Below are 24,929 nucleotides of genomic sequence, written 5' to 3'. Positions count from 1 at the left end.
GAGAGGTGTGAGAGACCCCTGGGTGAGGGGTCTCCAGCTCAAATGCCCTCAATGCCAGTTAGCTGGGGTAAGGAGAGAGGTGGGCTGGGAGAGAGGGGACCTGCACAGACCTCCCCACCCTGTTCACAGGGGCTGCTTGGCAATTGCCATCTGGTGGGCCCAGGGTAGCCAACGGTTCATAGAGAGGGTGGGGATTGCAGTTTTTATGTGACATCTCTCCAAGTTCTAAACATGGGCAACAAGTTTACATCGTTTAAAACACTAGTACTGAAACAAAATGATAATCAAATATACCTACCTCTGTGTTCACAGCAGCACACTTCCCGATAGACAAAGGTGGAAACAACCCAAATGTCCATCATCGGATTAACGGCTAAACAAAATACGGTTCAGCAGAGCATCTATAGCAGCTGGCGTAGAGCAGGTGCTCAGTATTTGGTGGAAAAATTAATGAGTGAAAACAGGACTCCTCTGGGCCTGGGGATTAGAGTGCTGACATGAATACAGGTGGGAGAAATTAAGCACTACTGCGAACCAACTGTATACCAGGGCGGAGGTGAGTGAGCATGGAATAAGCACTGGGGTTGTTAGGTGCAGGACTCCTCTTTTCCAGCAGAGGGCGCTTTAAAAGGACATGCTAATGACGCAAATTAAACGCAAATAAGCCATAGGCGGGCCTTGGGGGGGGGGGGGGGGCTTTTCTCGTCAGGCGCGCCGTGGACAGCTCAGACGCCGAAGGGACCTTGGGTTCAAGATGGCGCTACAGCCGCCACTGAAGACCGGGTGGCGGCGCCGGCGAGGCTCCCGGAGGCCTCAGGCAGAACAGTCTGCACCCTCCACCCCATCTCTCACGCCTGCTTGTCTCGACCCAGGGGCTCACGACACGCCTCGATTCCGCGAGGTCAGGAGTTTCTGATCGGGCACGCTGTGGACAGCCGCTTCCCCCGGAACTTTACGGCAGCTTCCGAGGGCCTCTGGGGGCCTCAGAGCAAGATGGCGGCGTCGGGGTCTGTGAAGCGCGGGCGGAGGCGACCGCGACGCCAGTGAGGGTCCCGGGGACGAGGGCGGCTCCGGGCTGGGGCCTCCCCACGGGACGGACCATGCTACGCTCCACCGGCTTCTTCCGGGCCATCGACTGTCCCTTTTGGTCTGGGGCGCCCGGGGGTCCTTGCCGGCGGCCCTACTGCCACTTCCGGCACCGCGGGGCCCGGGGCCCGGGCGCGCCCGGCGGCGGCGGAGCGGCGCCCCCCGCAGCAGGTAATGCCCGCCCGCTCGTCCGCCGCGGGCCAGGCTTCCGGGCCCGGACCTGAACTCCACCGCAGGTGCTCCCCCGGCCCCCCAGTTGCAGCCCAGCCCCCTCCCCATACTTGCGGGCAACGTTCTTCCAGCCAGGACCGGGACCACCCTTCTCGGGGCCCGGTACAAGTAGCGGGACCTCTGTAAGCCTCTGTTTACACCCAGTATAAAATGTAAACAATGGGAGAACATGCCCTCCTAGGGGTGTCGCGAGGGTGGAGTGAGATAACGGGGGGCTCGGGAAGCGAGCGAACTGACACTGGTTGGCGGGCCCTGGATTCCTGCCCTAATGAGCGTCTGAGCTCCTGGGGAGGGGGGACCAGCCCCACCGCTTCCCTGGACCTCGTGTTGTGGCAGTCCTTGTTTATTTCCGTACTGATTCCCCGGCTGCGCCCTCATTAAGAGCACCTACTCTGTGTAAAGCCGCGTTGTCAGACGAAACTACAGGGAATAAGTCAAAACCAACTTGACAAGACCTGGAGAGGGGTGGGTGTGGGGGAGGGGGAGACACAGGCTTCCAAGGAATGACCTGCTTTGGATTGAGCAGAGAATGTTAATGGACTTGCTTCTCTTTAGATATCATGGCGATTGTCAATGTCATGGCAGAGTTTGGGGAGAGCTGCGAGGGATCTGGCAGGGCTTCTTGTAGGTCAGGAGGTGTAAGATGTGAGCAGAGACATTAATAACCTCTGGCCATAGGTTATTTCTTTTCTTGCCAAGGCCACTTTTATCTCTGAGTTCCTCCCTGGAAGCTGTGCGCCCACGTGTGGCTCCAGCCCCCCAGGGAGCTGGGGCCACCAGGTGCCTGGGATTGAAGCTGGAGGCCTCCCAGAGGAGGAGCCTTCTCTGCTGCGCAGGGTGGGTGCTTCTATTGTTCCTGATGTTTCTGCACAGATGGGAGTAGAAGTGAAGGTGCTACGGGCTGTCAAAGCAGTCCTTTTTGTATTTGTCACCGGTACTGAGTTCACTTCTCACACCACCCGTATCACTGGTTCATCCTCACACAGGCCCTTCCATTCAATCAGTTTTTAAAAAAATATATATTTTATTGATTTTTTACAGAGAGGAAGAGAGAGGGATAGAGAATTAGAAACACTGACCAGCTGCCTCCTGCACACCCCCTACTGGAGATGTGCCCACAACCAAGGTACATGCCCTTACCGGAATCAAACCTGGGACCCTTCACTCCGCAGACCGACGCTCTATCCACTGAGCCAAACCGGTTTCGGCGAGTAATGTTCATTTAAGTAACATTGGAGAGTACAAAAAAATCAAGACAGGTGTTTTGTATGTTGCCCCAATCTCCCCCCCCCCAAACCCGCCAGCTTGCTCTTCCTCCCAGCCTTAAAAACAAAAGGCATTGTGTCTTTTTACCAAAGTTGTGATCCTGCCACACTGATTAAGTTGGGTTCTATTTCCTGAGGTCGTCCCTCCAGGTGGCCTAGGATCTGTAAAGACCTGCCTCTTGCCTGATCCAGGTGTGCGTATTTTGGGATTCTTTGCTTAGTGGTCCGGAGAGCAGTGAGACTCTGGGCCCAGGCTTGCCAGAAGTGGGTGGTGAGTAGGTGGGATCTATGGAGGGGCCAGGGAAGGTGGCTGCACTAGGGGAGACATGGATGTGTCATGCAGAGTGTGCATGCTACCTGTGCAGTACCTGAACGAGTCACTTCCCCCTCCGCCTCCGCCTCCGCCAAGGGGACACTGGGCAATGTCTGGGCACATCTGTGATGGTCATGACTGGGTGCTTCTAGCATCGAGTGGGTGGGGGCCAAGGATGCTCCCCAACACCCCACAGTGCCCAGGATGGCCCCTTTCCCTACCCACACAGGTGGTACCAATGTGATCAGTGTCCTAGCACTGACCTGTTGTATAGTTTGGGAATGTGATGGGGGAGCTAGCCAAGGCCTATGGGGATGGCAGACCCTGAAAAGCACCACCTCCCTTAGCTCCTTAGGTCCAGAGGCTAAAGGCACAGGAGCTCAAGAACCTTGGATGGGGTCAGGGGACCACCGCTGTTGAGGGGCTTGGGTGTGGCACCCAAGTGAGGGCATTTTTAAAAAATATATATATATTTTATTGATTTTTTACAGAGAGGGATAGAGAGTTGGAAACATTGATGAGAATCATCAATCAGCTGCCTCCTGCACACCCCCTACCGGGGATGTGCCTGCAACCAAGGTACATGCCCTTGACCAGAATCGAACCTGGGACCCTTCAGTCCACAGGCTGACGCTCTATCCACTGAGCCAAACTGGTTTCGGCAAGTGAAGGCATTTTGGCTTCACTTTCTATTGTGCAAAAAGCCAGACAGGGAGGGGGCTTAGTGTTATTTGCCTCAGTCATCTTTTCTGCAAACTAGATCTCAACAAGAAGCAGCGCCGCATCCTCTCTGTCTGATACTCCTGAGCTGCTGCAGAAACCCTTTCTCCTGCTTTTTGGTCTTCCTTCACCCCCACCCCACCTCAGAATCCCCTTGACAAAATAATTTCCATCAGATGTTTTTTAACCTGAGTGGTGGGTGTTATTCTCTGAGCAGCAGGTGGAGCTTGGCTGGTGTGGTCTGGTTTATGACAGAGAATGGAACACAGACAGAAGTGAAAGGTGGGAACGGAGAGGCCAGCCTGGGCAGACTGACTGACTCACGGAGGCGTTCCCGGTCCCCTCCTCCTCTGTGATGGCCGGGTCCTCGGAGTCCCTGCCGGCAGCGTGGGGGAGATTGGTCCTGTGGCTTCGGGGCCCTAGGTTTCCTGGGGACAGCTCTGGGGAGTGCCTGTCAGCAGAGCCTCAGGTAGAAGGCAGGAGTGAAGGCCGAGAAGCATTCATAGGGGAAGTGCTTTCCTGCTTGCTGCTTTGGTTGCCGAAGGAGAATAGGATGGGGAGCTGATGGGTGGGACTTGGTCGTTTCCCAAGCTTGGCCGTGCCCTGGACCCGCACGTGCAGGTCATCTGTAAGATCAGGAGCTGGCCCTGGGGCCCCCAAAAGGGCTCCTCCAGGTCTGTGTGAATTCAGCATCTCTGGGAACCACGCTCTGGAAGCAAAGGAGGCGTGTCCAGCATAACAGATGTGGGCTGGGATCCAGGAGAGCACCTGGCACGTGGGATTGTAGGGAAGTCGGGCATGTGTCCCTGTGCATGTGGTTACTGAGCCGGGCCTTGAAGGATGAGTAGGAGTATTACCTGGTATTGGAAGCAGGTTGGGAGGCAGGCAGCAATCCAGGATTCTAGACAAGGAAACAGCACACTGGAGGACCTGGGTGCTCTTATGCTCTGGTTTGGAGGTACCAGGATCCCCCAGCACCACTACCGGCCCTGACAGTCCTGGCAGGGGTCCCCACTGCTGCACTGACTTGTTACTTGTCCTTTTCTAGCACACGCCCTGGGAGTGCCACTGCGGTCCAGCCACTCCGCCCCAAAGACGGGGCTATGGGGGGACTCGGAGCCAGTTAATTTTGCTGTGTGGCTGCTGGTAACTGTCTGTCCTGAAGGGACTTTCTTCTGATCACCATAGAGGCCTGTGTCCTCAGGAATGGACATGTTACAGGCACTGAGAGGCCTGTGGCTTTTGGCTGGTATTCCATTCAGTTATTCATCCCACAGACCTTTGCAGACATTTGTACTGGTCAGGGGTCAGTGTGTTGAGCTGCTGGATAGAGGAGGCAGACCTGGAAGCTGATGGGAGGGTGTGTCCGGAGGGCCCTGGACCACATTCACTCCAGGCACATCCTGGCGATACTAGTCCCTCTGTGTCCTAGAGGCCAGTCTGTCCCACCTGCTTGGCAGTCACATGTCACAGTCGCTTGTCTGGAGAGACTGGTGTACCCTGTGGGAGCGTAGCCCAAGAGGCCTTCACAGAGCAGCGGTGTGGGCTCTGTTTCAGGAGCCAGCCCCGTCACCCCCTCCCCAGCACCTGCCTGCAGAGTCAAGTAATAAAAGCCACTGTGCTCATGTGTAACCCCTGTGTGTGGACTCTTTCTTAGGGGATGCAGCTGCACCCGACTCGTCTTGGCCCCCCGTCCTGTGACTGCCTGTGGGAGTGCAGCCTCCGTCTCCCCCGTCTTCACCCAGAATGTGAAGGTGCTTGGCGTTGCTAGGTCACTGTTGGGGCGGGCGCTCCTGGGAGCCTGCACAGTAGAGGAGGGGACCCCAGAATCACCCATTGGAAGGAACCATGTGTCCCATGTTTTCCCCAAAAAGCACTCTATTTTGAAGCTTTCTTTATTGGGCTCACTGAAGTGATTCGTGCTGTCCCGGACTGTGAGGACGGACACGGAAGGAGAAAGGGATGCCTTTCACCCGCCCCAGGGTGCCTGCCTGCCCTCGCGGCCCACCCGTCTGAGAGACTGGGATTGTGGGGAAAGTACCCGTCTGGGTCTTCCCTTGAGTTTTTATGCTGTCATGTATTTTGCATATTTTGAAGCATAGCCTGTCGTTAGGATCTGGGGCTTAGCAGCCTGGACCCGGATCCAGGTTTGGGGAGCAGCATGGTCCGGCCGCCAGTGTAATGACTGGTGCCAGGGTGGCTCTGGGGATACGGAGATGGGTTTTGTGCTGGTCCCAGGCTTGGCCGGGGCCCTCCTTTCCTTCCTCTGGAGCTGGCAGTGTGGTGCCAGCTGCTTTGAGGCCCTGGCTTTGCACTATTTCCTGAGAGCTGAGGGGTCCTAGTTGAGGCTGTCCAGGGTCTGGGCCTCTAACCAGTGTCCCAACTCTCCCAATGTTACCAGCCCCAGAGGCAGGTATGTGGTCCCTGCCAAGTGGGGAGAAGGACCCCAGACCTGCTCTTCTAGATGCAGCCAGCCTTTAGCAGGGGCATGTCTTGGATGTCCCCCATGCATATCTGGGAGCACATTCCCGGTGGCCTCCTTGTTCCCTCCCCAGGGTACAGTGGGCAGTAGGGGGCCTCGCCTCTGGTTCAGAATGTGTGAGTCACCCCTAGGCTTCAGGCTCCTGGCCTGTCCATTGGAGTGGCCCATTGTCCGGGAGTAGGGGTCCAGGAGTAGGGGTCCAGGAGTAGAGAGACTGGGATTGTGGGGAAGGAGTGGCTGCCAGCCCTCTAAGGAACTGGGGGGCCCTCCAGTGGGCATAGCCTTCGGGGGTACTGTCTGCCAGATTCCACTTTCCAGAAAAGCCCCAAGTGTGGAGTGCTCTGACCCTGAGCCCTTGGCCTCCCCCTGCACCTGTTCTGCCACTGCAGCCTTGAATGTCCTGGGTCTTCTGGCTCCACCTCAAGGCCTCTGCCATTCAAGGAGGGCCTAGTTCCACCAGGACTAGTCCTGTGTCTCCGCTTATCCCCTGTGCGGCAGGGGCTGTATCTCCTGGTGTCCCCAGTACTTCGCTGACAGTGGGAGGGCAGACAACAGGCTGTGACTGCCACCTGGGTTGGAGGAGTCCCTGCTGACATCCTACCAGGTTTGAAGCTGGGGGAACCGCTGTGCAGCCCCGCACTTACCTTCAGTCCTCGGGCTGACTAGGGAGAGGAGGTGGGTGCTGGCTGGGCTTTCAGAAGCCAGAGACAGTGGGGTCCCGTCCTCCCCAGTGGAGTCCACTCAGTGCCTTGTCATTGATTCCGTGCAGCAGTTAGGGGAGGGTGCCTGTGTTTTCTGGAGTGGAGGGTGCGGGGGGAGCAGGGAGGAGCAGAGGGTGAATAGGTCCAGAGCGGGGAAGCGTTTTTGTGCGGAGGAAAGATCTGGAGGGGTAGGGGGTGCCCACCAGGACTGGGACAGGCCTGTACCTGACTTGTTTGTGCGTCAACCTGTCAGGGTTCAGTGGTCAGCGGTGTTCTACCCGCCTCCCCGGGACCCCCCCCCCCCCACCTTCCCCCACTTTCCCCATGTCCTGGCCTGTCCATCTCCCATCCAGTGTCCCCTGGCCCCAGAAGAGGGGGAAGAGGCCTGATCTCTGCCATGCTAGGTGCCTGTCCCAGAAACAGGACCAGAGTCCGAGGGGGTCAAGGTCGCTAAGGGAGCCACCCTGGTGCTGGATCCAGGAGGGCAGCCACATGCGCTCTCCTTCAGCTGGGCCAGATGCTATGGGGTGTGGTGCTGGGTGCACAGAGCCCAACACAAGTGACCAGGGAAGGTGAGCTGTGGGCTGGAAGAGGCCTCGGGCTCCCCATCTCTCTCTCTCCCTGACCCAGTGAGGGGCCTTCCCAAGGGACATCTCTCCAGTGACCACCAGCAGGCTCTTCACCTCAGGGTGTTCCAGGAGCTAGGGAACAGCCAGCACCTCCCTCGCCCTGGAACAGGGGGGCAGGAACCAGGTCTGGGGGTCTGTCTTCTCAGAGTGTAATTCCTTCAGCCAGGCTTTTTTTTTTTTTTCTTTTTCTTTTTTTTTCTTCTAGTTATTCCCAGATTGCTCCCTTTTCTGAAAAACAGCCCAATTAATCATGTTTACTAGAGGCATGCTTACTGATGTGAACCCTCAAAGGAGAGATTTTGCCTTCCACCCAAATTAATTCCCAATAATTGGAGGACCTCTTCCAAGGTGCCTATGGCCCTTCCCAACCTCAGGGTCACCTGTTGAGTTGCTTTCTTTAAAAAAAAAAAAACGTTGCCGAAACCGGTTTGGTTCAATGGATAGAGCATCGGCTTGGGGACTGAAGGAAACCGGGTTCGATTCCGGTCAAGAGCATGTACCTTGGTTGCGGGCATATCCCCAGTAGGGGGTGTGTGAGAGGCAGCTGATCGATGACTCTCTCTCATCGATGTTTCTAACTCTCTGTCCAAAATCAATAAAATATATATTAAAAAAAAAAAAGAATAACTACATGTATTGAATTAAAAAAAAATGTTTTATTGATTTTTTACAGAGAGGAAGGGAGAGAGATAGAGAGTTAGAAACATCAACCAGCTGCCTCCTGCACACCCCCTCCTGGGGATGTGCCCGAAACCAAGGTACATGCCCTTGACCGGAATTGAACCTGGCACCTTTCAGTTCGCAGACCGACACTACCCACTGAAGCCAAACCGGTTTCGGCCTGAGTTGCCTTCTGACTGCCCCCACCAGTGGGCTGAGGGGGCCCCCAGAGCATCAGGCAGCTGGCAGACATTTTTTGGGGAGCTTTGACAGGTGCCCTGAGGGACCTGGCTTCCTCTAGCCCCCAAGGCAGGTGGGGCAGGGGACTAGATGTCCTGACAAGTACCTTCTGTATTTTATTCCTCACCAGCTCTCAGATACTAGGGGCAGCTTGGGGGAGATGCCTGCCTCGGGGGCTGACTGGCCTCAGGGCTACAGCAAAACCCTTGGCCTGTGTGCTGGAAGCTCCCAGACCTGTCTAGAGTTCTTCAGGCTGGTTACAGTAGCCTATGGTACCAGTGGGGAAACTGAGGCCCCAGAAGGACAGGGCCTTGACCCAAGCTTGCCTTGGGTGGTTTCTTTTGCTCTTCGGTGCAGTGGGTGGAGCAGGGAGGCAGCTTCTACCTGGCTCTAATGCCCCGCTTTGGGCCTGGAGCTGCATCCCCTCAGAGTGAGTGCTCAGACCGCCCAGTGCGCTCGCTACCCTTCCTACCTTGCGAGCAAGTTCACGGGCTTCCTGGAAACAGGAGGGGGTGGAGCAGGTGTCATGACCCTTAGGAAACATGCCAGCAGAGGCTCCCATTGAGAAAGCCAGAGCTCTGCCTTGGGTCCAGCTGAGCCAGTGAGACCAGATGGTCTGAGGAACTCTGCAGGGTCCCCACCCTTCTCCCCTGCTCCCAGGCACAGTGCCTCCTCTGCCTGGCTTCCAAAGCATAGGCTCCTTGGGGGAAACCCTAAGTGGCTGAAAATCCCCAGGCTCTGCATTCTGGCCTGACCTGGGAGAACCCGTTGTGGAATGGTTTTGTTTGGGTCCTGACCCCCTCCACTGGTGCTGCCAACCTGTCCTGGGAGGGAAGGACTTCCCATTCCGTGGGCTCTTGCTTCCATTGCCCACAAGGAGGGCAGGAGCGTCTTAGCTGAAGGAGGGAGGTTAGGGAGCGCGGTGACCTGAGCTGGAGACCCCCCAGAGACGAGCGCAGCCTGACAGACCCCTCTGTGGAAATGCCCAGTAAGCGACCCCAGCTCTTGGCTGGTGGCCTTGGCCTGGGCTCCTCCACTGCCGGCAGCCAGGACTTGGGGAGGAAGGGGACACTGGCTGCAGTCTGTTTATGCGGTTGGTGCTGGGCTGGGGTGGGTCTGCCATTGGTGCTTAGGGACCCATCCCGGGTTTAGGGTGGGCTGGGAGGCAGCTTTAATCCCACTCCTGGGGTCTCTAGCCTTTCCTCAGGATGGTCCCTTTACCTGTCCCTCACTGGAAGTAGAAGATTGTCTTTTTCTTCTTCTTTCTTTTTAAATATACATATTTTTTTATTTCATAGAGGAAGAAAGATATAGAAACATCAGTGATAAGAGAGAACCATTGATTGGCTGCCTCCTACATGCCCACCATTGGGGATCGAGCCCTTGACGGAATCGAACCCGTGACCCTTCAATCCACAGGCTGATGCTTTATCCACTGAGCCAAACCAGCTAGGGCAGGATTATGAGTCTTAACCCCAAATCCCTACACCCCAGCGTTCACTGTGATAGGGAGGTACTAAGTGACATCTCCTACTGTGAACTCCCCCCACGGAGAGCCCTGGGACTTTGGAACTTGTTCTGTCACTGGCATCTAGTCCTGTGTCCTTTTACCTCCCACCTCCCACCCCCCAAACCTGGCATGTCCTCCGTCATCTGAAGCATAGGTACATGGTTCCTTTCACCTTTCTGAATATAATTTCAAAAATAGAACACAAATTAAAGGCCAGACTACACATCTACAATGAATTCCTCATCCCTTCCCCAAAGGCAGCCCAGGCCCACCACTGTCCCCTGCAAAGCTTGTCACCTGTGGGCAGCCAGCCGCATGGACTTCTCCCTGAATGAGGGTATGTGAGTTTCCTGGGGCTGCTATGGCAAGTCACCACCCCCTGAGTACTTCCACAGCACAGATTGGTTCTCTGACCGTCCTGGAGGCCCGCGGTCCACACTCGGCCGCACAGTCTAAGTCCAGGTCTGGGCAGGGCTGGCTCTGGGAGAATCAGTTGTCTTTCTCCAACCACAGGACACCAACTCCATTGGCTTTTTCTTTAGCGATGCTTGCGAATTGTATCTGATAGAATTCCTAGTGAGGAACACTTTCAACTCTGGAATATTTATGGAAGATTGGTATATTTGAATATGTACGTTACTCCTTTCTTGAAATGTGCTGTATTGGCTCCTATTTCATTGAAGATGTCTGTGCCTCCTGTACCGATGAGTGAGTCCTGAGGTTTGTGCCAACACTGTTGGCCGTGGGGTCATGCTGAACTCTAGCGTGTACTTCTTCCTTTTTACACCCCATTGATTGCCTTCTGCCTCTTGTTTGCCATTGAAAGTGTGTGGGTGTCCTTTGTCATAGTGCTCCTTAGCGGTGGTTTCCATCTTCTCACTGTACAGGCACAGCCCTGCAGGGGGACGTGCGGGAGAGAGTCTTGCATGCCTCAGAGCCTGTGGTTTTTGCTCCCCTCCCACCCTCAGCCCTGAGTCAGGGAGCTCTGAACCCACTCCCATCCCACCCTGCAAGCATCTTTGTGCCTTACGACGTACCTGGATGTCAGGCCCCTTCATCATTCTTCCAACTCCCGAAGGCAGGAAGCAGTGTGGGGGTAGCTACTGTGTAGGAATCTCATCACCATCTCTCCCGGCTTCTGGATCTTCTCTGTCAAGTCTCCACCCCTTCCAGTTTTTGTCCCAGAGCCAAAACTAAGGTTAAAAGGTTAAAAAGCGGTCTCTTAACCTGCGCTGTCTCTGGGGCCAGGGTTCTATACCTCTCACCCCCTTATCAGCCTCTGCACGGTAGGGCCTGGATGGAGGGGCGCTCTGGACTGGGTCCCTCTGCCCTCCAAGGAGATAGCTGTGCAGTATGACGTGGGACCTTGGCCCCAAGGATGGTGTTGGGAAAACAGACAGGAGTAAGGATGGAGGGCACAGAGGCCTGCTGGAGCCTGCTAGGTTCTGGAAGGCCAGTTACCTGGGTCAAGGCAGTGGCTGGTTGCTGCCTCCCTCACAACTGTTTCCTCCCTCTTCCTGTTTCAGGGCTTGGTTATGACCCGTACAACCCTGAGCTGCCCAAGCTCCCGGCAGAGAGGGAGAATGGCGTCCTGGGCAGAGGGGACGAGCCCCACTCGGACATCCTGGAGCTGGAGCTGGTCAACCAGGCCATCGAGGCCGTGCGCTCGGAGGTGGAGATAGAGCAGCGGCGGTACCAGGAGCTCCTGGAGACAGCCCGGGAGCACGTCTCTGCTGAGGTCCCAGCCCTGGCACCCCACGGCCCTGCCGCCAGCTTGGATGAGGATGCCTTCCCACTGTCCTTTGATTACAACCCTGGTGGCCAAAGCCTGTTAAGCCCCAATGCTAGCTACCAGCCCACCCCACTGGCCGCTCCTACTGAGCTGGGCAGCAAGTACTTGCTGGCTTCCCTGGACCCAGCGCAGGGCCGTGGCGGAGGGGGCAGTGGTGCTCTGGAGTACATCCCCAAGGCCGTGAGCCAGCCCAGAAGGTACAGCCGCCCAGTCTCCAGCAGCAAGTATGTGGTGGACAACTCCAAGCCGTCCACTGACCTGGAGTATGACCCACTGTCCAACTTCTCCGCTCGGCTACTCAGCAGGGCCGGCTCCAAGGATCACCGGGCCCCTAAGCGACCCCGGGGCTCCCGAGCCAACAGCGAGCCCTACACACCCGTGCTCAAGAAGCCCTGCGACCCCTTTGGCGGCTGCGATGCCAGGTTCTCTGACTCAGATGATGACACTACTGCAGCTCCGGGGGACAGGCCTGCCACCGCCAACCCCCTGAGGGCGAAGGCAGGAGCCGAGAGCAAGGGTCCTGGCAAGCCAGGCTCCAGGGAGGGCCAGGAGCCCGAGGAGGGCGGCCTTCGGGAGACCAAAGAGATAGCTGTGCAGTATGACGTGGGGGACCTCGGGCAGCCTCCCAAGGACCCTGATGGGGCGTGCCCGGCCAAGCCTGGCCCCTCCCCGGCCAGGGCCTCGAAAGAGGGCGGCAGCCACAAGAAGGGAAGATCCAAGAAGAGGAAAAGTGGGGTGCCATCGGCCCCTGGCCCCAAGGATGGTGTCCGGAAAACAGACAGGAGTAAGGACAGAGAGCACAAGAGGCCAGCTGTGAAGCCCTGTGTGGACAAGAAGGTCTCACAGGCCAGCACCCCCCAGCGCAGGGCAGAGAGGCCCCAAGGGACCAAGAAAAAGCCATCTCTGGCCACCTCCGTGGTCAGCTCAGGGAAAGGCCGGACCGACCAGCTCCGGCTGCAGCCAAGCCCCAGCCCCCCTGGCGGGGCTGCCGCCCAGCTGCCAGGCAGGATGGGTGGGAAAACCCCTCCTGGGAAGCTGGCGGAGCGGAAGGCCCACTCGCTGGACGAGGGCACCTGCCAGGCCCCCAAGCTGCAGAGGCGGACCCTGAGCCATGCAGACCTCTTTGGGGACGAGAGTGAGGATGAGGACCCAGGGCCCCCGGCGCCCGCACTGGGGCCCTCTGCCCTCTCCAGCCTCAGCTCCAGCTCGGACTCGGACTCGGACGCTAGCCTGGACCTCTCAGCCACGCGGGGGCCACACAAGCGCCTCAAGGCCTCCCCTCACCCCTCGCCTCGCCCAGCCTCCCTCTTGTCATCCTCGTCCACATCCTCGTCCTCCTCCTCATCCTCCTCCTCGTCCTCCTTGGGGGCAGGCAAAGATGTGGACTACTCTGCCCTGGAGAAGGAGGTGGACTTTGACTCTGACCCCATGGAGGAGTGCCTGCGCATTTTCAACGAATCCACCTGTGTCAAGACGGAGGACAGGGGCCGGAAGGCCCGGCAGGTGAGGGTCTGGGCTGGGCTCAGGAAGGCTGCTGGCGCTCTGTCCTCAGAGTCTCCCGTGACTGGAGTCTCAGTGCAGAGGTGGAGATGGCTTCTTAACTCGTCCAAAATTCAGGAACCCTCGTGGCTGCTGGCTGTCCCCCTGATCCCCGTCTAGAAAGAGAACACTGACGTATGGCCCTCTGGCAGAGTCCTGGCTTACCCAGTGGGGCTTCTGCGACAGCATCTAAGAGCATCCAGCAGTGGGGTATCAGGCACTGCCAACCCCCTCTTCCCAGTTTCTTTCTCCCTTCCCTGGCCCCTTTCCTCCTCCTTCCAGCCCCTCTTCCTGCAGTCCCTCCCTCTTCTTTCACTACTTTCTCTCTCCTCCCCTCTACCCTGACTCCGTTTTCCCTGACCCCTTCTCATCCTTATCTCCTCTCTTCCCCTCCCCTCTTCTCTCTCCCCTCCCTCCCAAACCTTTGCCAGCCCCAATCTGTTTGGGTCTCCTCATCCCTTGTTCCCATGTCAGCCACCAGAGGGAGCTTGCTTTATTTATTTTATTTATTTATTTATTAAAAAATAGTTTTCATTGATTTCAGAGAGGAGGGAAGAGAGAGAGAAACATCAGTGATAAGAGAGAATCATTGATCGGCTGGCTTCTGCACACCCCACACTGGGGATTGAGCCCACAGTCCGAGCATCTGCCCTGACTGGGAATCAAACTGTGACCTCCAGGTTCATAGATCATTGTTCAACACTGAGCCATCCGGCCGGGCGAAACAGCAGGATAGGACCAGCCCCTGCATAGAAACCTTCAGCTTCTGTGTTGGGCCTCAGGGTCTGGCCTCCCGCTCCTTGTTCCCTTAGCACTGACCTGTTCACAGCCCGCTGAGCCGTTGCCGTCTGATTTCATCCCCTTGGTTCCTATGTTTCTGAACCCTGTCCTGGGCAGGCTCAGCAGGCAGATGGGAGGAGGAGGGAGGGGAGCAGGAAGCTGTTGGTCTGCTGGGCATATCTGCAGACCTCATCCCCAGTGAGGCACGGGGAGTTTGCTGAGGACTGGGCTGGCAGCCAGGGTCCTTGGCGGGGAGGCACGGAGTCTGTTTCCTGGGCTGTAAGGTGGGGCTGGGGAGGACCCACCCTTCCCACCCTGCTCCCTGTGTCCGCCTGGGAATCACCCTGACTCCCGGGCCGACTGTAGCTGAGGGTAGTGAGGCCAGGGAGAGACCCTTATTGAGTGATGGACATGTATTCCAGCCCCCCAAAGAAGAGAAGGTGGAGGACAAGGAGCAATTGGGTCTGACCACTCTGTTCCCTGGGCAGAAGAGGAGGATCTCTCATCTCACCAAGCAAGGCAAGGAGGTAAGGGTCTGCACTGGGTTCTGGGTGGCGGCTGGCAGGACTCCAGCGAAAGGATCTGCTGTCTGCAGAACAAGATCAATGGGTTTCTTTGGCAGACGCAGTTCAACACTCCCTGTGTCCTGGCAGAGAAGTGCCTGGGACCCACCTCCAGTCGGAGTTGTGCTCCATGCTGTGGGGAGCAGGGTCCAGAGCAGGGGGAGAGAGATGCAGGTGAGCCCTCCCACAGGGTCACAGTGCCTGGTCCCTGTCTTGCTCCCAATTGCGCTGTGTGATCTTGGGCAAGTGGCCAAACCTCTCTGAGCCTTGGCTTCCTCCCCTTGGCCCAGAGACAGGAGTGGTTGTCAGGTCACTGTAGGGCACTCAGTGACCTGGCACAGGGAGGGCTGAGCAGAGGATGGGCCCCACGCTCTGGACTCAGAGCTCCCTCCTGTTGATTCAGTCCTGAGGGAGCCCTGGGATTCTAGAAGCCGGTCCAGAGAAGATCAGATTAAGTAGGGTTAGATCAGTGTGTTAATCTGATCCCAGGAGCCCTGGGATTCTAAAAGCTAGTCTAGGGAAGATCAGTCAAGTAAGATTGGCTCAGTGTGCCAGTCTGATCAGAGGCAGGGATTTCCACTGCCAGTGCCTAGATTCAGGGGTGAGGGCACAGCCTGGGCTCTTGGACACCAGAGACCAGGAGAACGGGACCATGCTGGCACCCAGAAGTGGAGCAATGTGTGTTCCGGCCCAAAGAGCCACAGTGTGGAGCTGGCTTCCTCCGGGGCATCTGCGAGCTCTGAAGGTGGAGCTGGGTGCACCCTGCCTAGCCCCTACCCTGGAGCCCCTGCCTCCCTGCCAGTGGCCCTACCGTCAGCCTGTTGCCCCTGGCGGACTGCTCTGGGTGCCCCTCACGTACAGCTGGGCTCTGGAATTTCTCGTCACCCAGTCAGAGCCCGTGAGGAGAGGCCCGGCCCCCCCCACCCGGGTCCCCACCGCCCAGGAAGTATGTTACCAGCGAGCTCAGCAGGCTCAGAGGGAGTCAGCCAGCTGGCTCCAGGCTGCCCAGCAGCCGGCCGAGAAGCCGACCTCCGTCCACATCTCAGTTCCCGGAGAGAAGAGGAGGATTGCCCACGTCCCCAACCCCTGCCTGGCTGCAGGTGAGTCCGGGGCAGGGTCTCGGGAGGCGAGGCTCCCAGTGCACCTGCAGCGGTGGCCTTGAGTAGCGTCTGGCCTGGCCTCAGTGTGCTTGTCTGTAAAATGGGAGAAAGTCTCCTGTCTGTTAGCAGGAGGCTGGGCAGGCCTGGCGCAGTGCCCAGAGGCTCTGGGCCTCTCCTGGCATTGGGGAGAGTTGTGGAGAGTCTGAGGGGTGTCTGTCTGCCAGACCCAAGCCTCCTCAGCACTGGCCTCCCGCCTCCCTCCAAAGCCCCTGACCCAGAGGTCATCCTGTGGGCCTCCCACTGTCCTTGCCTGGTCTTTGTGTCCCTGCCTCCCCCATGTTCCTGGGGCAGTGGAGGCCTGTGGCCTGGCGGGGCTGGGCTCCAGACAGTGGTGCTAGGAAGAGGGAGCTGGCCTGGGGATGTAGTCCAAGGTCTCGGCCCTAATTGAACGGAGCCAGCTGATCCGGGGGAGGGCTGGGTGCTGTGTCTGTTCCTGTTCTTCTCTGAGGGGCACTTGTCTCCACTGGGCCCTGTCTGAAAGTGGGCCGCACACTCAGTGGGGTGTTTATGTGTGCTCGTTTAAAGACCCCCTTGGGTAGCCAGCTGAGTGGGCAGTCGGGTTCCAGGCGGTGGTCCTGCAGGTACCTGGTTTCCCCTGGTGTGCCCAGATTCCGATCCCTCCTCCCCAGAGCGCCTGAGTTAGAACTTGACAGTGACAGGTGTTAGGGAACAGAGATTGCACTCTGAGGTGTGCACAATTTCATAAACTTGCACTCAGCCATCCATAGTCACCACTGTGGCAGCCAGCATTCCTAGACACTGCCTGGCTCTGCTGAGCCTAGAGGGTTTTCCTAGAGTTTTGGGAGACCCACCCAGGGGTACGCATTTGCACTGCAGAAAATTCTACGTCTACATGAGCCTAAAAGCTAAATGCATGTTCCTCCCTTTCCCCCACGTGGCCTGTAAGGCCAGCCTTGGCGTAGGATTCCCCGGAGCCAGGGACCTAGGCCCTCCAGTCAGTGCCTTGGCCTCCTCATCTGCTCTTGTTCCTTTATCAGGGCTGAGCCCAGGTTCAGAGCTGGTCAGCGGTCCCCTTGCCCATAAACTCAGGGATGCACCTTCCCTGGCCTCACTGCCCGACCCGGGGCGGGAGATGTCTGGTTTGTGACCTCATCAAAGGGAGAGGAGAACACAGAGGCAGCAGCAGACAGGCCGGCTGGGTCACAATGACCAGGCTGGGCTGTCCCAGAGCCTCTGGTCCTCAGTCCAGGAACCAGGCCTTTCCTCTCTCAGACGTCAATGCTTTGGAGTCAGGGGCCGGAACATGTGGCAGAGGCTCCCCATGCCCCCAGCCACTCACCGGAACACCCTGCCGGTCTTCACAGCCCCATTTTTGTGTCCCCCTTCTCGATGGACTTGCCCAAAAACAGATAGAACCTGATGTCCTTCCATAGCCCCTGTTCCCATCCCTTGCTCTTCCCCCTGTGCTCTGAGATGCACATCCTGCTGATGCTGAATGATCGCAGCTGCCTAGTGCTCTGCAGCTCGGTGATGGGTGCGCTGTCTTCCTGCACTCACATCCCCTGTCCCACACCAGCCTCCACAGGTACCAAGAGGACCCTCCCGGCCAGCAGCAGCCAGCCCCCCAATGGGCTCGAGCTGGGCAGCCAGCTCCTAAAGACGCGCACGCTGTCAGGCATGGCGTCCAAGACCACCAGCACCGTTACCCCCAAGCGCGTGGCACACAGCCCGTCTTTACAGGTAACTGCCTCTCCCCGCAGAAGCCAGAGCACCCACTCATGATGCACCCAGCATCACAGTCTTCCTGTTCCCTTGTGTTCTCTTTAATTCACAGCCTCTCACTTTTTAGAGTAGTTTTGGTTCACAGAAACATTGAGAAGAGAGAGAAGACAAAGTTGCCGTGAGCCCTCCCCCTCTTGTTAACACTGGTGTGGTCGTCCCTTGGCATCAGCCAGACCGTGATGACCCCTGTGGTCACTACGGCCCAGATTCCAGCAGGCTCTACTCTGTGTGGAGGGGGTTCCAAGAAGTGTGTCAGAGGACCACGCAGGGGCGTGCCACCCTCACTGTGTCCCTGCTCCCTCCAGAGTTTAAAGAAGCCTATTATCCCAAAAGAGTTTGGGGGCAAAGTCCCCACCGTCATCCGCCAACGATACCTCAACCTGTTCATTGAGGAGTGTCTCAAGTTCTGCTCCTCCAACCAGGAAGCCATAGAGAAGGTGGGTGCCCTGGGGGTGCAGGGCCCGGTCCTGGGCGGAAGGGCTGGGCCCTCTGTCGGGGTGTCCGGGACTGAGTGGCGTCGTGTTCCAGGCACTGAATGAGGAGAAGGTGGCCTACGACCGAAGCCCCAGCAAGAACATTTACCTGAATGTCGCGGTGAACACCCTCAAGAAGCTGCGGGGCCTGGTCCCCAGCACCGTGCCCGGCCTCAGCAGTGAGTGGGGCAGCGTGGGGCAGCTCAGGTGCTGCATCCGGGAGGTCCAGGCCCGTGGCTCCTGCAGTGGTAGGGCCCCTCCCGGCGGCCTTTCTGCTGCTCGGAGCGCTAAGATTTTCAGACAACAGGTCCCTGCTGTCAGGCTCCCTCTAAGCTGACATTGGCCCCACGCCCTCAGAACAGCCTCTTCGCGCTCTTAACCACCCTGCTCCTCTGAAAGCGGGATCTCTCAGCGAGGCCTCCGCCTGCTAATGGGCTGCCTCTTCAAAGCTCTGCCTGCCTGCGCTGTGCATTAGCCCGGGAGCCGTCCGCGACGCCTCTCCAGGGCGCATTAAGCCATCAGTGGGTGCTTCCGAGCTCTGTTCTCGGCTGTCCTCCCCACCCCCATCCACACCTCCTGTTCGAAATGGCCATTATGTCTCCTGTTCAAGTCTTTCCCTGGGAGGGTGAAAGCCCCCACCCAGGGGGAGCCGGAGGGAAAACTGAAGGGCTTCCGGGCAGCACAAGGCCTGCTGGTCCTGAGTTAATGTGGGGGTGGGGTGCTTGGCCCAGGGCCACGTGGGGTCGGGCCTCACCTGTCTCTAGGTGGTAGGGAGCTGACCTGAAACCGGGAGGAAGCAGGGGAGCACTTGGGAAGGATGCGGGAGTCGAGCCTAGTTTACCCTTCCTCTCCCCCTTTCCAGAAACTAGTGGCCGGAGGGTTGTGTCCCATGAGGCGGTGCTGGGGGGCAAGTTGGCTGCCAAGACCAGCTTCTCACTCAACCGCCCGAGCAGCCCCCGTGTGGAGGATCTGAAAGGTAAACCTGGCTCCTCCAGAGCCTGGGGCCCGTGCCTGCCCCCCACCGCCCCCCTCCCTTCCACCCGCTGCCTAACCCGTGGCTGTCCCTAGCCTCCTTGTGGGCTGATTGCTGTCCTCGGTCACCTGCAGGGGCTGCCCTGTACGACCGCCTCAAAGAGTACCTGCTCACCGAGGACCAGCTCAAGGAGAACGGCTACCCCTTCCCACACCCCAAGCGGCCGGGGGGCGCGGTCATCTTCACCGCGGAGGAGAAGCTGCCCAAGGACTGTGAGTTGTCTCTCGCCACTGCTTCTGGGCGGGCACACAGGGCAGAGGGAAAGCACGGTCAGTGGGCGCAGACACAGAGGTTCAGGCCATCGCTTCTCGGCCTTTTTGCTAAGGTCAAGTGCAGAGGTTCAGGCCACGGGGGCTGGCCTGACCCCTCCCTCCCTCCCTCCCTCCCTCCTGTCCACCTCTCTGCACCCACAGCCTCGTGCAGGGTCTGCTGTCGCTGTGGCACTGAGTACCTCGTGTCCCCTTCGGGCCGCTGTGTGCGTGATGAAGAATGTTACTACCATTGGGGGCGGCTCCGCCGGAATCGAGGTGAGGTCCCGACTCGGCCCCTCCCTTCTGACCGCCTCAAACCCTTTTAGTTTCCTTTTTGTACTTTATGACAAGTAATGTAAAGACCTTTCTGCCACATTTAGACACAGATAAAAGAAGGCCTCCCACAGCCTCGTCCCCTCCCCCCCCCCCCTTGCCCTTTCTTGATACATAGGTGCTTGTAGAAATACGTGGGCGTTTGGGAACAAAAGGTTTGTCCTGTCCCGCAGCTGGTTTCACTTAATGGCCAGTGTTACTGGGTTCTTACCCGCAGGGCCGCATAGGCCTGGCGTGTCTGAGGCTGCCTGCAGACCCACCTCTGGGGGCTCGTGGAGGGTTCTCCGGGGCACAGCATTCCCTTAGTCATGCCCCAGGGCACCCACACTGCATGTGTGCTCATTGCCAATCTGAGAAAGGGCCCCTGTGGGGTGAGGGGCTGTGCCTACCCCAAATCCTCCCCCGTAGAGCCTGCTGCCCCAGGAGTAGGGCTGGAACCCTTGGCCTCATGGGCTGGGGTCCGCGCTCCTGGGAAGCCCCTGCCAGCTCAGGCAAACGGTGTCAGCAACCGCCTCTGGGCGGCGTGGGGCGCTGCCACTAACCTCCGTCTCTTCCAGTGGCGGGGGGCTGGGAGACCCAGTACATGTGCTGCTCGGCGGCCATCGGCTCCACCGGCTGCCAGGTTGCCAAGGTAGGACCCCGGGCCCTGCCTGACACTTCCTTTCGGGAATCCCCACCCCATCCCGGTGGAGCGGGCTACCTTCCGCTGCCCTCTTCCCGTGCTTTGGTTCATCTGCCTTGGAAAGGGGAGCTCAGTCCATGCACAGGCCTGGCCCCAAGAACTCAGCCTCGTTGGCTTTTCTTCCCACCCTCTGAGCCTCCCACTCCCATTCCTCCCCTTAGCAACACGTGCAGGACGGCCGCAAGGAAAACCTTGAGGGGTTCATGAAGACCTTTGATAAGGAGCTTCCAGAAGATGCTCACCCCGGAATCTATGCCCTTGACTGTGAAATGGTGAGTCGTCTGGCTGACCACAGGCCCCTGCTAAGGACTCAGGGCCCTTATAGGGTGCAGGGGTCTTGCTGTCCCCTCATCTCTGCCTGAAGCTTCGGGCCAGTGCAGATTTTAGATTAGGAGCAGATAAAGAGCTGTGAACAATAATTAGGTCCCCCTCCCTGTGGGTCCCGCTGTGTCTGGAACTCGAAGGCTCACTCACAGCCTTACCAGCATCTGCTCCGTTACCAAGTCGATGCTCTTACCTGACCCCAGCGCGCACCACACGCTCTGGGCAGCCCTCTGCACTCAGATGTGCAGATTCGTGCATACAATGCGGATTCTGAGACGGGCTCCCGGTTCACACCTGCTCTGACCCCTAGACAGGCTCCAGAAGGCCCTCTGGCCCGGGGCCGGCTCCTCTGCTGCAGGCTCAGGAACCAGGCAGCCTGGGTTGTGAGCGCTGGGCTGGGCTGTCTGGCCGGGTGCCCGGGGAGGAAGGCGGGCCATGGGGCGTGTCTGACCGGTGTCCTCTGCCTGCAGTCCTATACCACGTATGGCCTGGAGCTGACGCGGGTCACCGTGGTGGACACCGACATGCAGGTTGTTTACGACACCTTCGTCAAGCCGGACAATGAGATTGTGGACTACAACACAAGGTACGGTCTGACCCTCCAGGGCTTCGGGTCCCAGGGGGGTAACCCACTAGGATCCAGTCTCCCTGACCTTGACCCAGCTTCTAGGTTGGGGACCCCTGGTGCCCTCCCAGCCACCTTAAGGTCCCTGCCCCTCCTGCCCCAGGTTTTCGGGCGTGACTGAGGCTGACCTTGCCGACACAAGTATCTCGCTCCGGGATGTCCAGGCCGTCTTGCTGAGTATGTTCAATGCCGATACCATCCTCATCGGACACAGCCTGGAGAGCGACCTGCTGGCCTTGAAGGTATCCTGGCCCCAGGCTCTGCCCTCAGAGGGCGGGGGGGCTGTGGGCCAGGAACCAGACAGACACTGTGGAATCCTCACGAGCCCTGGATGCCTTTGCAGCCCAGCCCTCCGGGGCCCTAGGTGCTGAAGCCCCTGACAGCTTGCCGTCCACAGGTCATCCACAGCACCGTGGTGGACACGTCTGTGCTCTTCCCACACCGCCTGGGCCTCCCCTACAAGCGCTCCCTTCGGAATCTCATGGCCGACTACCTCAGACAGATCATCCAGGACAATGGTGAGCGGCGGGCGGGGCGGGCTGGAGGGGTTGGTGGGAGCGCCGTGGGGCCCCAGGGCTGGCTCATTCTGACCTGCCCCCCCCTCCCCACAGTGGACGGGCACAGCTCCAGCGAGGACGCCAGCGCCTGCATGCACCTGGTGATCTGGAAGATTCGAGAAGATGCCAAGACCAAGCGGTGACTGCCGCCCGCCCCCCGCCCGCCCTCCTGCTCCTGCCTCCCACTGCCCCTGGCACATCCTCTAGCCCCAGGCCTCTTCCAAAACAGTGCAATAAATCTCGAGAGCTAACCCTGTCCACATCACCAAGATGCAAAGTGGAGCGCACAGGAGGAGCCACGTGGCACCCAGACCCAGCTCGGACCTACCTAGAGCCCAGGCCCCGGGTAGCCCCGTGTGCCTGCCCTGCGTCCGCCCCAGATTGCTCTTTTCTGGGGTCTGCTGCTGCTGACAGTGGAGGCTGGACCACCCACCGGGCCCTGCTTGTGTCCCTGGCGGTGACCCTGTAGACTGACCACCTGTCCTCTCCCCTCACCTGCAGAGTGTCCAGTGGGCCAGGTAGTCTTGTCATGGGCTTGTTTGGACAGGGGTTGTCTTTGTTTATTTTGTATGTTATTTTTATTATTTTTATTTAAACCTGATGACTTGCAAAGTTGTCTTCCCCCCACCTGGAGGAGCAAGACCCTGGTGCTGCTTTCCTTCCTGGGGGTGGGAGTGGGGTGGGGAGCAATCAGCTGGTGCTGCCACAGCCACCAGGACCCCAGAGGCCGCCCAGCCTGGGCCTGGCTGGGTGGGAATTGGTCCCCCTCAACCACCGGGACTCCTCGGCCTCCAGGAACTGAGCCAGCCCCCAGGGCTCCGGCATCTGAACACTTCCCGTCCGAGTCCCGCCCTCACTCGGAGCTGTTTGTCAAGGCCCACAGCCCCCTCCCCAATGCCTCAGCCCCCAGGCAGGGACAGAATAAATGTTTGTATGAATTTTACATGCCGTGGGGTCCAGTGGTGTTCTTGGCGCCAGGTGTGACTCCACACTCCCCACGGCCAGGACCTGCCCAGTGGAGGGGCGGGAAAGCCAGCTCTGGTTCCTCGGCTGCCCCTGCCCCGGGGGTGAAATAGTCCCCGAGCAGAGAAACCTCCTGGCGATCATTGGGGCCTGCCATGCTTCCAGGCAAGTCCTGTGAGGGCTGGATGTCAGAAACGGCCTGGAGAGGGGCACCATTGCCAATCCCCAGGAACGTGTGCGCAGTGCCCTGAATCCACCCTCCTGTGTCTGGTGGGGGTGGGAAGGCCAGACTGTTCAAAATTCTGCTTTTAATTTATTCAAAGTGAAAAGTGAAGCCAGAAAAAGCCTTGTGACACAAGAGATGCTGGGCATGCCAGGGCCTGGTGTGGGGGCAGAAAGGTGCTGGGAAGAAGGCTGCCAGGAGGCCCTGCCACCGGCCCCTGGCTTTCGGTGAAGGCCAGGGGGCAGCCCTGTGCCGCGGACATAGCAGCCCCTCCGAGGGCTTCCCAGGCCGGCTTCCCTCTCGGTCCCGGTGCCTGGAGGGGGCAGGGCGTGGTCCAGTCAGGCCCTGCCGCTGTCAGGTCCCTTGGGGGCTCGGTGGAACCAGTTTTCATCCTCCTCTTCTGTAAACAAGAGTTTTCTAACCTGGTAGTGCCAGTGGCTTTACAGAAGCCCGTTTCTGTGTGGTGTCTGTACCCCTCAGCACGAAAGGGGGGGAGCTGGGAGAGGAGCTCCCCAGCTCAGGAGGCCTGCAAGCTCTCAGCTTGCTAAACCTGTTGGCTCTTGGAGGCTGAAGCAGGTTTCTCACTGCGCAGGAAGCTCTCTCCCTGCCGTTACCGTCCCAGGGAGGGGAACCGGTCCCCTGACTCCTCACAGCTGCACCTAGCAAGGTCTGTCCTAAGCTCCTTTCCCAAGGTCTTTCTCATTAGCCACTGGGGAGGGCAGGGTGAGTGAGTGAGTGAGTGAGTTAGAGGAGAGGTTTATTTGGCACCGCCAGAGGCCAAGCAGGACCTGCAGCCCCAGCTCCCGCTGTGATTGAGAGGTGGCTGCTCTAATGGGGAAGGTGGGATCTTCGTTGATTCGTTCATTCACTCACCCGGCATCTGCTCAGAGGTGATGCTGGTGCCTCGGGGCCTGAGCCCCAGCTGGAAGAAGACACTGGGGCACAGGCACCACCATTGGGGTCAGGACAGGGGCAAAGCGAGGGGCCCAGAGACGGGGTGAAGTGCCCAGAGCCCACTGCCCTCCAAATTTCTGCATTTGAGGGGCTCCTAAGAGTGAAACTGTGATGAAACATGGAGCTTAATCATCTCCCCTGTGCCCCTGTTGGTCCCTCCCCCTGAGTCCCAACTCTCAAGGGGACCCTATTCCACACACCTTCCACCTTGGCTCTGTTCTCCATCTCCGACCGAGGTTTCCCCCGCGTCTCCACCCCCCCATCACCTCCTTTAGGAAGGCCCCCCAGAGCCGCGGCCACCCTGAGTGGATGCACACCAGGACAGAGCTCTGTGGGTTTCCTCCTGGCATTAGGATGGTCACGGTGTCTGACAGCCTCCCCTGGCCCAAGATTGTGCCCTGGCATAGGAGGCCACCCATCCGTGTGTCCCTCCTCCACCTCCAGCCCCAGACTGCCCAGGGCACCTCGCCATCTCCAATCCCCTTTACTCGGGCCCAGCTTTACAAGGTCCCGCCCCTAGATGATAGGCCCCTGAACACTCTAGTGCTGTTAAGAACTCCTCGTCGCTCTAGCTGGGTAGTTCGGTTGGTCAGAGCATCATCTGGATATGCTAGGTTGTGGGTTCGGTCCCCGGTCAGGGCACACGTAAGAAACAATCAATGAATGCATAAATAAGTGGAGCAACAAACTGATATTTCTCTCTCCCTTCTTCTCTCTAAAAGTGTCAATAAAGCCCTGACTGGTTTGGCTCAGTGGATAGAGCATCAGCCTTCAAACTCAAGGGTCCCAGGTTCGATTCTGGCCAAGGGCATGTACCTTGGTTGCAGGCACATCCCCAATAGGGAGTGTGCAGGAGGCAGCTGATTGATGTTTCTCTCTCATCGATGTTTCTAACTCAGTCCCTCTCCTTTCCTCTCTGTGAAAAATCAATAAAATATATTTAAAAAAATAAAAAATGTCAGTAAAGACACCCCCTCTCTCCATTAGTGCAAGACCCCACCCACTGACCCACTGCAGCCCCTCACCCACGGCAACACCCCTAGGCTGGCACCACTCCAGAGATGATCCCAGGCTCTGCTTCTGCCCTGGTCCCCCCC

At 58.5% G+C, this 24,929-nt stretch overlaps 1 protein-coding gene across 1 annotated transcript; it reads left to right on the top strand.

Annotated features, from left to right (window-relative positions):
• Positions 1-794: 794 nt before the first annotated feature.
• On the top strand, positions 795-22,636 carry REXO1 (RNA exonuclease 1 homolog). Its single transcript, XM_084883478.1, has 16 exons — positions 795-1,257; positions 11,364-13,132; positions 14,371-14,475; positions 15,401-15,611; positions 17,209-17,372; positions 17,720-17,851; positions 17,943-18,066; positions 18,750-18,863; positions 18,995-19,132; positions 19,334-19,447; positions 20,062-20,135; positions 20,348-20,458; positions 20,981-21,096; positions 21,239-21,377; positions 21,533-21,653; positions 21,747-22,636. Exons 1-16 carry the CDS (start codon positions 1,101-1,103, stop codon positions 21,833-21,835), a joined length of 3,678 nt encoding a protein of 1,225 aa, XP_084739604.1. The 5' UTR covers positions 795-1,100; the 3' UTR covers positions 21,836-22,636.
• Positions 22,637-24,929: the final 2,293 nt, after the last annotated feature.

Source organism: Pipistrellus hanaki (assembly GCF_964339955.1).
Source record: "Pipistrellus hanaki genome assembly, chromosome: 5".
NCBI lineage: Eukaryota > Metazoa > Chordata > Mammalia > Chiroptera > Vespertilionidae > Pipistrellus > Pipistrellus hanaki.
This window is presented reverse-complemented; position numbering and strand designations above follow the sequence as displayed.